The sequence below is a fragment of the Canis lupus genome, chromosome 25 (genome assembly GCF_048164855.1).
Source record: "Canis lupus baileyi chromosome 25, mCanLup2.hap1, whole genome shotgun sequence".
Taxonomy (NCBI): Eukaryota; Metazoa; Chordata; class Mammalia; order Carnivora; family Canidae; genus Canis; species Canis lupus.
This window is the reverse complement of record NC_132862.1, coordinates 34421901-34439075: the sequence shown is the minus strand read 5'-3', so window position 1 is coordinate 34439075 and position 17175 is coordinate 34421901. Positions and strand designations below refer to the sequence as shown.

The 17175-nt window shown below is 34.0% G+C and overlaps 1 protein-coding gene across 2 annotated transcripts in view; it reads right to left on the bottom strand.

Annotated features, from left to right (window-relative positions):
• The window catches only part of LRP6 (LDL receptor related protein 6), a 162394-nt gene that overhangs the window by 44816 nt on the left and 100403 nt on the right, over nt 1–17175 (bottom strand). For both annotated transcript variants that reach the window (XM_072798999.1, XM_072799000.1), the window contains 3 exons: nt 4166–4382; nt 3308–3597; nt 1587–1813 (listed from right to left, as the gene is read on the bottom strand). In XM_072798999.1, coding sequence (XP_072655100.1) covers nt 1587–1813; nt 3308–3597; nt 4166–4382 — 734 coding nt within the window. The remainder of the gene's footprint in view (nt 1–1586; nt 1814–3307; nt 3598–4165; nt 4383–17175) is intronic.

Genomic DNA, 17175 nt, shown 5'->3' with positions numbered 1-17175 from the left:
AATGAATCACCCTTTATCAAGTCAGCTGGGCAGTGACACTACTACTATAATCCCTGTGAAATTTTAAAACGCTCTCTTGCTTTTGTTTTATTTTTTCAAGTTTTCCACATTATACTTAGAGCAGCCCCATAGTATAGGCTTTTTACAGATGTAAAGAGGCCAAAGCAATAAAAGAAATGTGAATGATCTCATTTCTTCAACTCAGTCACGTGGCAGAGTGAGAACTAGAAACTAATCCTTAGCTAAAGGCTTTTTCAATTAAACTAGTAACTAGTTCTGAGACATTCTGAATATGGGGACTAGGAAAGCACTTCACATGCCAACTCTCATCAAGTATCTGAGTACAGACATTTACTCATTAGCTTGTCAGCTGATGGCTGACTTGGTAACAATGCATGAACACACTTCTGAAAATTAAAATTAGTCCTGGGCTCACTCTGTATTCACATTTGTCAGGTGACAGGCATGTGCACACAAGAAGCAAGGAGAAACAACTGTGAGAGAAATGTCAGTTGCCATAAACTAGAGTCCTTAGTCTCAACTATTGAAGTTATCTATCTGGTAACTCATGCTTGGAATCAAGATCACCGTAATCCAATCACAACATGTCAGCACAAAGAACTTTCTTTGCTATGGCCTTCTAACTAGATGGTAACTAGCTGATAATGCAATTAATGTGATTTCAAAGAAACTTTTTAAACTACAGATATGGTAAATATGCTTATATGTTCTCATTGTTAACTTCTGCTTTTGAAAGTGGAATTATTCTTCAAATTTCAGATTTCTTAGCTGTTGGCTTTCTAAAACTTGCTAAATCATGTCAGAGGATCACTTATCCTTGAAACACAATGTCATGTTATAAATAAACAACTATTTATTTATTGAAAAGTTTACTATTTAATATCAAAGTTTCTCTAAGCTTCTAAACATGATCAAACTAATTGTCCATTTTGAATCAATGAATATTCTAAAATGGAGCTTTTTAAAATACAACTAATTCTTAGTATATGGAATTATTTCAGTGGGTTTTGGAATCTGGTTTAACCTGAGAGAGTATGCAAGCAAATGCAAACTTGATATCTTCAGAAAGGCTGTTTATTAGCATATAAGTATGCCGGGTAATTTAAAACACTAATCCATTTCACTAATCTTTCTCTACCTAATGTTAATAATGACAAAAGTAAAATTTAGCTAATAAGTAATTCTAAATCAGTGAAATCTCCACTAATGGGTTTTAAAGATTCTGTTTATTTTAGAGAGAGACAGTGAGTGCACAAGTGCAACCAGGGGGAGGGGGAGGGAGAAAAGAGAAAGAGAATCTCAAGCAGACTCCATGTTGAGCGCAGAGCCCAAAGTGGGGTTTGATCTCACAACCCTCAGATCATGACGTGAGCCAAAATCAAGAGTCAGACGCTTAACTGAATGAGCCACCCAGGTGCCCCTCAACTAATGGGTTTTAAAATAAAGCCTACTACCTATGGTTTAGTTATTAGAGTCCTAAATAAGCACTACTTAAGACATCAAAGATATAATGCATAACCAGGCCATGTATAGTTGCAAAAAATGCATGCATCAAAGTTGTTTACCCTTCAGCAGGGTCCAGTGCAAGAGCTCTGGGACTATCTAGGTCTTTCCACACCAAAACCTGTCGGTGCTGCCCGTCTAGCTTTGACACCTCAATTCGATTCGTTCCTGTGTCAGCCCAGTACAAGTTCTTTCCGAGCCAGTCTACTGCCATGCCTTCTGGGTAATCCAAGCCGAATTCTACCACATGTTCCAGTGCACTGCCATTCATAAAGGCTCTGCTGATGGTCTGCAAAAATAACAGTAACAACCGAATCACAAGGCTTAAGTACAAAACACCATCCAGAAAGAGTATTTGTTTTGGTTTTTGCTGGTTGGGAGGATTCAGAAGAGCCAGAGGTATAGTTTCTTAATTCACATATTTTACAAGCACAGAAAAAACCTGATGTCAATCTCTAATAAATTCAACTGTGACCTCAAGTTTTACTATCAAAGCCAGGGAGAAATTTTTGTAATTCTTAAGGATCAAAAATTTATTCCAGTAAGACAGTAGAATGATTTTGCCTTCAAAATCTATTAGTAATCTATTAGTAATCAAGTGAAAAAAAAGATATGACCAGAATGTTGTAGACTCATAACTGGTAGTCAGCTTCCTGAAGGTTCTTGAGAGTATGCCATGTCATCATGTCAATCTGAAAATATCCCAACAACTTTATCCATTATAAAATGTATATAACCATTATCACATTATTACCACTGTAACTCTGAATCCTCCCAAAATTTAAAGTAATAATAGCTGCTACTTCTTAGCAAGCATTGCCTTAAGTACTTTGTATACATTTATTTTCTCATTTAATCCTCAAAATAGCCCTGCAAGATAAGTATTATCTCCATTTTCAAGATGAGGAAATTTAGAAGGCCATACAATACAAGCCAAAATATATTTATTTACTTCATTTATTCACTCAATTAATAGATTTTACTGATCATTAGAATTCAACTCTAGCTCCAATACCCATGGTATTTGCAAATTAGACAAATTTTACACAAGTTATCTCAAATAAGCCCAAAACAATCTAGAAGTACAAAAGATTATTCTCCAGATTTTCTGGTCAGGAGTTCTTTCTTCCTATTGATTCAGTATGCTTTTTGATATTTATTTTAGGAAAAAGCTATACTCTAACTCAAATTGGTGTTTTCTACCTCAGCCAGACTACAAAATTTTGTTTAAAATAAATTGAGTCAAGTCTCTAGAAGTCATTTATATGGGATAAATAACTGCTGACTCTTGTAGAAAATATCACTCATCATCCTCAAATAGAAAAAAAGTAGAAGGGATCCCTGGGTGGCGCAGCGGTTTGGCGCCTGCCTTTGGCCCAGGGTGCGATCCTGGAGATCCGGGATCGAATCCCACGTCGGGCTCCCGGTGCATGGAGCCTGCTTCTCCCTCTGCCTGTGTCTCTGCCTCCCTCTCTCTCTCTCTCTCTGTGACTCTCATAAATAAATATAAATTTACAAAAAAAAAATTAAAAAAAAAAAGAAAAAAAGTAGAAGATTATATCTTGCAGATTTAAAACACTCAAGCAAAATATCCTGTATTTTAAAAAGCACTTAATTAAATAATGAATGGACCTTCTCTTTGACGTCCTTTAAAAAGTTAAGGGCTTTTGTTGAATTCTGCCTATTAAGCAATGAAGGAGAGTGATCATAGCATGAAGACTCAGACATTTTGTAAATTTTCCCTTCTAGTCTTCAGTTTTAACATTCTTGTTCTTGGGCTAACCTTGAGTGATATATCGGTCCAGTAAATGCGGTTGTCAGTTACATCAAAATCCAAAGCAGAAGCTTCTTTGACACCAGTGAGAGGAATGGCCACATTATTATTGTTAGTTTCCAAAGAAATTCGCCTAATATCTGCTCTCCGTGAAAACAAAAGGAAAGCCTCTGGGACAATGCAGGTTTTCATGTCACTGATGAGTTCAAAGCCAATGGGGCAGGCACAGCGGAGGCCCTGAGGCCTATAGAGGCAAAGATGGCTACATCCCCCATTTTCCTCAGCACAGGGGTTGGAACCTAAAAGATACATTAATTAAAAAAGGGCATAGAGGGACACAAACATCGACACAATCAACACATGTTCACTTAAAAATGACTAGGGTGTGGTTCACAAAGACGTATGATTATATCTGCTCCCAAATATACATTCAAGTCTAATCTCATAAAAAATACTATTAACAGGGAATAAAAAGCCAGGCACAATGGCACAGGCCTGTAGTCTCACCTACTCGGGAGACTGAGGCAGGAGGAATACTTGAACCCAGGAGTTCTGACGTGTAGTTTATGAACAATGCAACTCAGCTGCCCATACTAAGTTAGCATCATATGGTGACCTCCTGGGAGCAGTATACCACCAGACTGCCTAAGGACCAGTGCACTAGTCAAAGTCAGAAATGGGACCATGTACTACATTTTAAGTACAAAGCCTACATTTAAAAGGCTATTCCTGGTTAAAAAAGAATTAACAGATGATTTCTACATTCCCATAACACATCAACAATTTACATTGCCGCTTTACAAGCCACTATTTCTATATTTTCTCATTCCTGGTTTCCATCTCTGAGAGAATTTTGGAATTACTTACCAATGATTCGATGAACATTTGTGGCCTTTAGGCCCATGAGGTCAGGAAGCTGATCTATGATGATTTCCCTTTCTGCACTTCGTTTGTGTACTCTTTCGATGCTACGCCTCTGCCAGTCAGTCCAGTAAACATAGTCACCCAACAAAGTAAACCCAAATATGTGAGGAATTTTATCTTCCACTAGTACTCGTCTCCCAGTGCCATCAGTATTCATAACCTTCAAGTTTAAGTTTAAAGACAAGAAGTAAAGATGTGTACTTAATCTTCAAACGTATATAAAAATAACCAATCCAACTGCCTGCTGTATCAAAACTGAAAAGTGTCATCTTGGTTATACCTATTATAGTGCTTTCTTTTACAAAAAGACAGCATGCTAATTTAACAAGAATGATTTTAAATACTCAGTAGAAGCTCATTTTTATCTCTATTTCTACAATTTCAATAATTATTACCCTTCTAAAAATTCTAGCAATATTAGTTTACGAATTTATCTCTATTAACTATGTAAAACTTAAAAAAATAAATTAACTTAAATTTGCTTGTACATTTTTTTAATATTCTAATGTACCTTCCTATACATTATATTACATATTTTGTTTAATATATTTTTCCTGAGAGTTCTGTCTTTTTTACAGTGAAGGAAACCGAGATTCATATACGATCACACAGCTTAGAAACATAGTTATTATATATATATTTTTTTAGATTTTATTTATTTATGCATGAGAGACTCAGAATGAAAGAGGCAGAGACACAGGCAGAGGGAGAAGCAGGCCCCATGCAGGGAACCTGATGTGGGTGGGACTTGATCCCGAGACTCCAGGATCATGCCCTGGGATGAAGGCAGGCACTCAACCGCGAGCCACACAGGCGTCCCAGTTATTATCTTTTTTAGGACTCCTTCCACTTACTATATTTATTTCATTGTTTTTGTTTAAATTTTTTTGAGAGCCTACAGATAAAAGGCTCTCAATATATCTCTCAGTCTCCTAAGATTATAATTGTAAATGTATCTGGAGTTTATAACACTTTCTGAAACTAAGTTTCGAGTAACTATGACATACCTACTCTTTCCAACTACCCTATACAGCAACATTATTAAATTAATTCTGACAGTCTCATTAAAAACTTCAGTAATTTCCTAGAAGTGGCAAAGACATCTTTTCTTTCCTTGACATTCCAGCAACATGTACTAATCTTCTGTTGTAAAAGATGGAGTAAGTCTTTTTCCCCCAACCCTCCTAAGAACAGTATCATAATCTTTTATGCAAGTATTAATTTTATCATAAAATTAGTAGAAAATAGTCTGTGTAAGTCAATACTGTGATCGCCTAAATGGAATGACAACCAGATGTTATCTTTATCTCTCCTCTCTAAAATTTTAAAATTCTTGCTGACTTTCCAAGAACAGCCAAATCTTGAAAACAAAGTACTTAACAATTGAGTGAGCAAAACTGTGTATATCCTTGTATTTTCACTTACAAGTTATCAATAAATATTTCAGTTATATCTGATAGAAGAGATTAACTGAATGTTTATCTGTTCCTATCAGATACAGCAGGACTTCTATTAAGCCAGCTGTATAAATCTCTATTTAAATAGAATGTTTTTTTATAAGTAAAAAACAGTTTAAAAGAATTAAACATTATTCTAGTTCCTACACTAAATACTGTGTAAAGTTAATAATTTCTTAATTTGAGACATAAGTCTACATTTTTTTACATTCATATTTTCTTACAACAGATCACTCCTGGACATACTCTATGTCTATGTTATATCTTAAAATTATTTTGGTATTTAAGAGTAAAAGGACGAAGCAGAGAAAAAGAGTCAATAATTTGTTTACATACCTAACTAGAATGTGACCTCTAGAATAGCAGGAAACTAATTCATCCATTTATGTGTTGACCACATATACTATTAGTCTAACAAAGAACTCAATAAATATTTGTCAAATAATATTTAAAAGGAGATAGTTTCCTAAGACACTTAAAGAAACCTTTCTAAAATGGAAATGAGGGCAACCCGGATGGCTCAGTGGTTTCGCGCCGCCTTTGGCCCAGGGTATGATCCTGGAGACCCAGGATCGAGTCCCACGTCAGGCTCCCTGCATGGAGCCTGCTTCTCCCTCTGCCTATGTCTCTGCCTCTCTCTCTCTCTCTCTCATGAATAAATAAATAAAATCATAAATAAATAAATAAATAAATAAATAAATAAATAAATAAATAAATAAATAAATAAAATGGAAATGAAAATTTATGTAACAGGTCTTATCCTTAGATCCTACAGCTTACCCATTTGAATGAATGAAAGGTATTCTTGCCCAAATTTTAAAACCATGTAAAAATTTTAAACCCATGTTAAAGAAAAAAAAAAAAAAAAAAAGCCAACCACATTACTCCGTATTTTTGGAGAATGAATATTCCTGATCCCTCCTAAAAGCAGAGCTCCAAGAAAGATTTTCTGGCCCTGCTGTATTACTGCCTGGAAAACAGTGATCATAGTGAAAAAGCTTTCCTTTATTAGACCTATGACAGAAACATCTTTATTTTAGGTAAGGAAAGTTTATTTTTTAAAACTCTGTACTTTTACCCCCATCCTAATACATAGATTATCTCTTGACTCCAGCATCTTCCTCTAACCCCCTTACAAGAACTTCCTCTCAATACTATTTTCTTCTTTCCCAGATCTTCAGTATCTCTGTCTCCACAGGGTCCTTTTTTTTCTGTCTTTAGCACAACACATTTTCCCCCAACTTAAAAAGACATGGTTTAAAGTTGAATGATTCTGTTTTTCCTGCCATATTTTTTGAATGTGATCTGGAACAGCTGCCTCCATCTCTTACCACTCAGTCCCTTAACTCTCAACAATTGACTTCCAATCTATGACTCAGATGAAATAAATCTACTGAAAATGGTCAATGACTGCTTCCATTGCTTTTCTTAGTTCTTGTGCTCATTTGCCTTTTTTTTTTTTTAAACATTTGATACTCCTAATCACTCACTGAAACTATGCACTGGATTTTCATGGCACTATTATGACATGACCTTATCTTTTTCTACGGCCAGGATGGCTTCTTTTCGCTTCATTTTACTGGTTCCCTTTCCTTTTTCAAACCTGGTTGGATATTTTCCAAGGCTTCCCGAGTTCTTCTTTGCAAACCACCCTTCAAAGCCTACCAAATCTTATAGCTTCTACTATTATGTAAAAAGATAAGAAATATGTATAAAGTTCTAATCTAAGGTCTCTGAATCAGTTTCTACCATGATATTTCGAACTGCATCTCCTGGAACATGTACTGCTACCTCATCTAAAATGTCATATACTTAACAGTGAACTTCTGTTCTCTGCTGGGGAAGTTCATCCTATCAGAGGGTGTCCAACACACAGTGCTAAATATTATGCACTGTAACACTCTAAAGTACTACTTTCATACAAGTTTATAATATATTAAAAATGTCTGACTTGATTTTATTTCTAGTTTCAGTATTATCTTAAATCAACTATTCTGCATTATCTTACATTTAATAAATTAACATTAATTTTGTTGTACTATGCTCATATACTCGCCTTCCTATTAAAATTTACTTGCTGATCTACAGGCTATATTAAATGCCTAATATTGAACTTCTTTATAAAAACAGAATTTTAATTTTTCCTCCAAAGACATTATAGGATCAACCAACCTTTTCTCCTTTTTGTTATTTCAGCCCGCAACATTTGTTTGTTCATCTGATAAATGAACAGCTTAAAAGATGGCAGCTTAAGTAGAATTTGGATAATGGGCAAAGAAACTGAACATCACAGTAAGAAAAACAACAAAAGCACAATTCCAAAAGATCCTTTTAGTTTACACAATTAAGCATTTTCTATTTAGTTTACACAATTAAGCATTTTCTACTTAGCAGCTACTCTCTATGCTTCCGCTCTCTGCAAATATGTAATCATTAGCAAACAACATTTTGGCATAACAAATATAAACTCTATCATTCACTGGGTACCCTCAGGCTATTTCTCACAAGTAAAACAGGAAGAGAACTTGTATCACTAAATTATTTAAGGATTAAAGAAAATAATATTAAATATATAGGATAGTATCGGATGTGTAGATGCTCAGCAAATGTTAGTTCTTGGCCTTTAAAATTATTTAATAAAATGCCTTAGTCCCTTAATGTAAACAGCTATATTTAAATGGCTGTAATGAATTAATATATTTAAATGTAGTATTTCAAAATAAAAACTGAAACATTAACATAAAACAATATGTGGAAATAAAAAACCAATACAACTCCACACTGCTAAACTGAAGAATAAAAACAATACAGACCTTTCTATGTTCTGGCAACTAATGGAAAACTACCTAAGGCTGCAGCCTTATTCCCATTTCCAACCCCATTTGTATAGTTTGCTTACACTACTTAGATGTTTGTTAACTAAAACAGTAAACAAAAAGGAGCAAACAATTTGGCAATTAGATCACATATACTTTTGCTGCTGTACCAGATCCTAATTCTACTCCCCTAGCCCCAAAATCAGTGATAAACATATCTAATGAACATTCACTATGAAAGACATCGTAATGAATGCTAAGAAGTTTATAACGGAGCCGATTACAATTTAGTTGAGGAGGTAAACTATATTTACATTAAAACCATACACATATGGTTCCATTACTTTTGCAAAGGTGACACCTCTCTGGCCTGTAGCTTATCAGGAAAAAGTATAGGAAATAGTAGGAGCTCATGCACATCTTGAAGAATTGGAAGAATTTTGACAAAGAGAAAGAGAAAAGGATTTTCCAGAATATGAAAAAAAAAAAAAAACACACATGTTAAGATATAGTCAAAGATGCCTTGTGTGACTGACTTTGAAAGAAATATGTCCAGGCAGAAAGAACACAAAAGGGACTCAAAGGAGACAACCTCAGGCAGATACCATCCTATAGCAGGTATGAAATTCCAAGATGAGAACTACAGAAAACAAGATGCTTCTGAGAGGACTTAAAGGAGAGTGACATGACAAAATTCTATTTCAGGAAGACCTCATTTACCTCTGTCACTGTGTTCAGACTGTACTAAAATAAACATCTTCAATACATAAGTATGGTTAATAAAATATTTCCAGTTACTGTGGGATAGTAACAGAGGTCCAAAATCTGAAAGTCTTAAGGCCAGCCATATTTCAGAATTCAGATTTTTTTGTGGTATTTAAAAAGGTAAACACAATGAACATAGCATATCACCCCTGCCTAGGTCCAGGGCAGCACTTGCTGCCAAACACATTAATATTTTTTGCAGCAAAACATATACATATTCCCACAAAGACGGATAAATAAAGACTCCAGATAGTCTTCCATTGCTTCAAGTCAGGTTTGCCACCAAATGAATTAGCAGAAATAACTTGGTTTTGAGAGCTTTTTCATTTCAGAATTACACATAAAGGATTATAGATTAAAAATGCTTTGGTCTAGGCCCTTGTCAAAACTGGTGTTTGGATCAGTGTTAATGCTGCTTTAAGTGCAAGCCAGGGTTCTCAGGAAGAAGAGAAAAGAGCAAAGGACATATTAAAAATAAAAGGTTTTTTAGCAACATCTGTCGAACAACAACAAATGGTAATAAAGGTCTTACAAAGATCTTTAGATTAGCACAGTGGGGCCAAGAATTCAAATACAGTTCCTTAAAAGCCACTACTAAGGATTTTGTAGGTTTACCCATTAAAACGTTAGTCCTTTTTAGCTAATCCTTCTTTCACTTTAAAAGAAAAACCAGGAGTCATTTTCCTTTGGGGCAGGGGAGGGGTATGGTGGGAGGGAGTAAATAAAGTGCACATTAAAGCTAGATGTATCACATCTATTTCCAAATAAACAATGTAATTAAAATGTGCTAAAGATCTTTTAATGTAATTTTATAAGCACATTGTTCCCTTAATTCCCTATCTTCCTGTTTTGTCTGTTGCAGTTTTTAAGACAGGACTGAGTCTAGAACAGGGCAGCCCAAGAGAAATATTTAAGCCCCAAATGGGAGTCATGTGTGTAATTTTAAATTTTCTAGTAGCCAAATTTTAAAAAATAAAAAGAAACAGGTAAAATTAATTTTAATACTGTATTTTATCTAATCCAACATACCCAAATATTTTTATTTCAACGTGTAATCAATACTTAAAAATTTATTAGTGAGACTTTGATGGTTTTTTTCATACTAGGTCTTCTTAGTATGTATTTTACACTTCAAGCATGGCTAGTTAGAGTAGCCACTTTCTCAGTGCTCCATAACTATATGTGGCCACTGGCTACCATAATGGACTATGCAGGATTAGAATTTCATGGTGGTGACTATACAGCCTACAACAAAATTAATTTACTTCTTTTTTAGATTACATCTCTGTCCTTTCAACATCTGCCTCTGACAAGGCTGCCCTATACCCTTCAGGCTCAGTGAAGCCACAAATGATTAAGTGTCTTCCATTCGGTCTTTCCTCCCTCTTTAGCTATCCTACATTTAATTCTAATATGGGCTAAAATTATTTCAAAAAATGATTTCTGATGGGAAAAAATTAATAAAATTATGTTTTCCATCTTTTATCACATTTACAAGTTTACATTTCAAAGTACTAGCTGAGACTTGTAAGAACAAGAACAAAGGCTTGATTCTTTCATTTCTTTTAGGTTATCCCAACATGTAAGTATTAAAACCACAGTTATATTAATAAGATAATCCATATCTGCCATCTCCTTGGCTTTCCCATTAAGAGAATTCTAGATTGACCCTATACTAATAGTAATGATTAAAGCTGATGGTTCCTGAGAATCTTCACTCTGCTTTACTGCATGTCTTAAATTTTTCATAATTAAATGAAAAAAGGAAGGAAAGATAAGGTGAAAATCCAAGGGCACTTGAATAATAATAGTAATAATAGCTGTCATTACCAAATGCTGTTATCATTTTTGTTATGATGTGGAAAGCAATTATAAGAATCCTCTGAAGATATTAAGGGATCAACAGCTTAAAAAAAAATCTGATTGTGAGACTTTACATCTAAAGAACCATACATTTCCCTTTAAGCACAGAGTCCAATGATTACTTTCTGAAATCTGTTTCCTTCCATTACTTTTGCAAAGGTGACACTTCTATTAGAAAATGGCTTCCTCCCTAAATATTTCTCTTTTACCAGCCACACAATCTCTACTAGGCAGAAGCAACATAGTGAAAAAAAGAACATGCTGCTTTGTCTCAAAGAAAAGCACTATCACATTTCTCTTAACCAACAAGTAACAGTTTTGGACAGGTTACTGGGTTTGTAAATATGGTTTTAAGCCCCTTATGTTTAAAATAACAACACAAATCCTGGTTAAAGCTTGCTTGTACATTCTGAACTCAGAACAAATGAACCATTTTAAGCGATTCCAAAAGATTACCCTTATGCTTTAAAAGTTGAGCCAACACTAATTAAATCTTTTGGCAGCTTTTGAGGGTGTGCTTTGCTGTATTACCTCAGAGTGGTTTAATTAGTTAAACTGAAATTGGGCTTCTGTCACTTCTAAAATCTACCTCCAAATCTGAACCAGAGTCTCCAGTGGTTTCAACTGTTTCAACCACATTGTGGTACGGATTTAACTATTCTGAGGCATTCCCAAATATTACAAACCACACTGAGAATATGGGCTACAACAGGAAACAGATGTGGGTTAACCAGAATATCTCCACAGAAAGGAGGTTATAGCAAACCTTCTATAGATATCACATCTGGTTTTTTGAGTAGTTTCATCAGCTTATTAAATGTCAAGACAGGATTACCCATGAAATTTTGGAATGCAGCCAGTCTACTACCAAAGTTGTTGCTATGCAACTTCACTTGACTAGACATGTTCAAGAAATAGATGACAATAGGACAACCAGGCACCTATCATAAAAGGAACTAGAGTGGGAATACTATGACATCCTAAAAGAAAAACTTAAACACTGTGCTTATAATGAACCATTCATCTTCTAATGTCCCAGCCAATATCCAAAACAGGTAGGGAATTAATCTTCACATATAAAGAGAAAATAGATCTCATTGGAGGCTGACTGATAATAGGGTATAAAATAAAATTTCACAGAAATGTCATTTTAAAAAATGGAATAAATATCCATGGAAGTAACAGTCAATCATGCAGAATCTGTGGGGTGAAAAGTAAAGAGAAATGCTTTGAGACCAATAGGGGAAGTAAAGAGATGCAATGTACCTGTGATAAAAGCATTAAGGGCAATTATTGTCCTAGGTTTTACAGCCTTTGCGGAGCACCTTGGTGGCTCAGTGGTTGAGCGGCTGCCTTTAGCTCAGGTCATGATTCCGGGGTCCTGGGATTGAGTCCCACATCAGGCTCATTGCAGGGGGCCTGCTTCTCCCTCTGCATATGTCTCTGCCTCTCTCTCTCTTTCTCTCTCTCTCTCTCTGTCTCTCTCATGAATACATAAAATCTTTATTTTTAAAAAAAGCCTTTTAAACTGTTCAAGTTATTTCAGTAAATACAAGTGATTTTTAATGTGAAAAGAGAAAATATCATAGCTTCACTAGGGTAGTTTTATTTTTTTCAAGGAGTCATGTTTAGAATATTAAACAATTACAGCTACTATGCTCTTTTACAGATAGAGCTAGGAATTGCTATTGTGACCAAAGCTTTCTAAAACCAAAGTTACTCAGGAGAACTAGAAAATTAAGAACAGATTTTCAGTTCAAGACACCATTATTATGAATACAACACCACCTTGGTCAATTATACTCAACTGCTTCCTCAGACACTTCTAAGAGTCCCACTGTCCTAAAGCCTTCAAAAAAACCCTAATGCAGAAAACATAAACATATTAACAAGGGAAAACTGCTCTCTTTCCTTTCATTCTCTTCAAGCACAACTAAAATAAATTCTTTTTTTAAAAACGATTTTATTTATTCATGAGAGACACACAGAGAGAGGCAAAGACATAGGTAGAAGGAGAAGCAGGCTCCCTGTAGGGAGCCCAATGTGGGACTGGATCTGGGGACTCCAAGATCATGGCCTGAGCCAAAAGGCAGATGCTCAACTGCTAAGCCATCCAGGCATCCCTAGAATAAATTCTATTTGGAGTCTGAGTAGAAATAATAATCAACACCTTATTAGTGAAAGGCAAAATACTCTAGGACCAGAGAGTATTCAGATATTGCCATTTATTTATTTTTAAGTTTTTTTAAAAAGTAATCTCCACACCCTATGTAGGGCTCGAACTCACAACCCTGAGATCAAGAGTAACATGCTCTTTTGCCTGAGCCAGCCAGGTGCCCACCCACCCCACCCCCATATATTGTTTTTTAAATATTATTCTTCATTAGACAGAACCATGGCTCCTTAGAGCAATAGATGATTCCACGGCTGAGGCAAGAAAATATGAGATAAAGCTGAATATATTGTTCCAGAAAGTGCTTTAAAACAGTGGAAGTTCCTTGAAAACTTAAAAATAGAATCACATGATCCAACAATCCCACTTCTGGGTATATATCTAAAAGAAATGAAAACAAGATCTCAAAGAGATATTTGCACATCCATGTTCACTGAAGCATTATTCATAATAGCCAAAAGGTGGAACCAACTTCAATATCCACTGATAAATGGATAGAGAAAATGTGGTGCATACATAAAATATTACTCAGCCTTTAAGAAGAGAATCTTGTTATATGCTACAAAGTGGAGGAACTATGAGGACTTATGCTAAGTGAAATAAGCCAGCAACAAAAAGACAATACTCTATGATTCTTATTCCACTGCATGATTTCCCTTTAGGTATCTAAAGAAGACAAACTCTTAGAAACAGAAAATAAACTGGTAGTTGCTGGGGTGGGGAGAAAAGGAAGTTGGTTTGATAGAATTTCAGTTTTGCAAAATGAAAAAGTTCTAGAGATTTTCTTGCACAACATGCATAGTTAACACTACTCTACTCTCTGCTTAAATATGGTTAAGATGGTAGATTTTATGTTATGTGGGGTTTTTTTCTTTACCACAATTAAAAAAAAGAGATGGAGATTAGTGAAAAGGTCACAGGAATCAAGTTGAAGGGCTCCTAATGCCAACTCTGGAACAATTTTTGCAACAATACAATGATAATAATGGAATATAACCTTATAATATTCTACAATTTTATAAAATAAATATCCATGGTTCCATATTAATATACATATAAAAAACTGAAAAGGAGAGGGAACAGCTCTTCCTTACAAGAGAATTCCAATTAATAAATATAATAGGAATAATGGAAATTGTATCAAATGTTAATTTCCTGGAGTTGATAATTGTTCTAGGAGCAGGTAAAATGAAACTTGGTGAAAGATCTATTATTGCAAATTTTTGTAAGTCTGAAATTATTTCAAAATTTCTTTCTAAAAAAGAGGCAAAATAGCACACAACACAAAAAATACTGTATTAGGAATCAGAAAACTGGAATTCCATTTTTTTTCCAAATAGAAAATTATATGACCTTAGGCAAATAAAAGAAGCAAACTAAGCAAAGCACTGAAGAATGCTTAATTTTAGGAAGAGAAACCTGGGACAAAAAGAATAATGTTTGTGTGAGCATTATATCTAGACATAGCTAATTTTATGAGAACTAGCAAAAACAATTTTGAAACCCATGAAACATTGTTTACTTACTATCTTTAGACTAATGAAATTTATTATGGCATAAAAGAGTTTTTTTTTCATATTTTAAGAATAACACTGTAGCTAAAACATAAAAGCAATATTATAAATCTCAACCAAATATAAAAGCCAAGTCATTAGTCAATCAAAAATCAAAAATAAATGAACAGTAAGAACAAAAAATCCTGAACAGGGTTTTTAAAAATCACATAAAGCCTCTAATTTCATTCACACAAACTCTAGAAGCCTAGAAGATTTCAGAAGCTCGTAATTATAAATGAAATACTAAATACCAGTCTACTGAAAAATCTTGCTACAACCAAAAGAATTCTAATTCTTCTCTGAGACTTACTTATTTCAGATCCAATCTAACAACAACAACAAAATGATAGTACAATGAATGAATGGTTTGGGAAATCTACGAGTTCAACAACAAAAAATTATAGGGCCTACACTGTAATATTCTTAGAAGGTCTAAATTTTTAATTGTAAACTACACTTAAAGTGGAAAAAAAAACTGAAGGAGAAGCCTTTGTTCATATGGATAACTTTAAGAAAAACTATTATATAGAATCTTTAAATAGCTGGTGATCATTTTAAACTTAAGTAAGAAGTTAAAATACTTGTCACTTTTAACTGCTCAATGTTTTACAAATTCCCTCCGAATAAGTCTCAAAATTGTGGTCTTTGCCATTATTTAGCTACCTACCCTTTCCAAACCTTCTAAAAGCAGTAAAAATAAAATTTATATGAAACACATAAAAGTATAATAGTTTCCCATCTACAGAGAAATAACCTCCTGAAAAATAATGTTTTATAGGGACTCCATTAGTAAAAAGCATTTACATGTTTGGCTAATTTCAAACAACAGCTTTAAACATTTATTTAAACCTACTAGGCATGTTAATAATGGAATAGCTTGTATAAAGGTCAATACAAAATATAAATGAATATTAAAAGGAGAAAATACTTTCAGTAAAACTGAATTACTAAATATATTGAACCCTTTCTTTAGTTAATAGGGATTCAATGCACAGTAAATAAGGAAAAATGTAAATAAAAAAGAAAATATTCGTGTCACCTGAATATAAATTTCCTTTAAGCAACTCTCCCAAAGCAAATATATTATCTGTTCTTAATCAAAAATAATGCAGTTAGTATTAAAAAACACCAGAAGATGTTATAATGGGAAGAAACCTAAACATCATCTGGCTTAAATGATCTTACCTGTCAAAATACAAAGAACAGATTATTATATGAATTATCTAAGGTCTCTCAGTTAAATGGAAAATCAAATAAGAATTAAGGTCAGAGTCTGCTATTACAAAACATTTCAATAAAGATCCACAGATTACCACTCATAACAACTAAACACCGTTACCAACTATGAAGAAGCTAACTTCTCCTCTTAAGAAAGTAGGACATTAAAATCTGCACTCTTTTACTTCAGGTATACAAAAACCAAAGGAAAAAAAAGGTAGGCTGAAACTAAAAATATCTCCACACATATTACATGGTTTTATACTAAAACATGAGAAGAAGGGTAACAACAGAACATTTTTAAAAAGATCAAGAGCAAGTTCAAACGTGGTCACTAAAATAACATGCATCAGATTATTCTAATTTACATAGATAAAACTATACTAACTCCTAAGCAAGGCAAAGCATCCTGTTTGGTGAGGCTCTAGGGTTTGTTGTGGCATTTTAGGGAAGCATGATTACACTCATCATCAAGCAAGTTTCTCTCATTATGTATGTGCAATAATTTTTTTAGAGCCAGACAAAGTAGAGTGGATAATGAGACAACAGGGTATATAATTAGATGATGTACTACTTTGGCTGCTGTAGATTATAACAAGTTAAATAATGTTGCTTGAATTGTACATCAAAAGGTAACTTTCAAATAGGAATTCAAAAATATGTTATTGTAAAATATACCCCAAACAGATGCAAGATAATATAAAAGGACAGCACGATGTTTAAAACTCAATGAATATAAGCCCCTAATCCAGGTATTCTGTTGAGCTGAGAAATCTATTGAGTGTTTATCAATATCATTCTTCAGTCATAATATGTTTGGAACAAGTGGGGGAAAATACACATTCACATACATACATATAGTGTTGTAAAGTAGAAATGAGCAAAGATTCAGGTATCTAAGCTCATTATCTTGAATATTTCTTTAAAACTGAAAGTAAAATCAAATTTAAGGAGCACAGAATGTTAAAAACTGGCAAGGATTCAAAAGGAAGTACTTGTTGGTACCCGTCATATAATCAAAAGAGCTTTATTTCAACAGCAGATGATTATAATTTCTTAAGGAAGAATTAATCTTAGAAAAAAACGATTAAGAAAAATCATCATG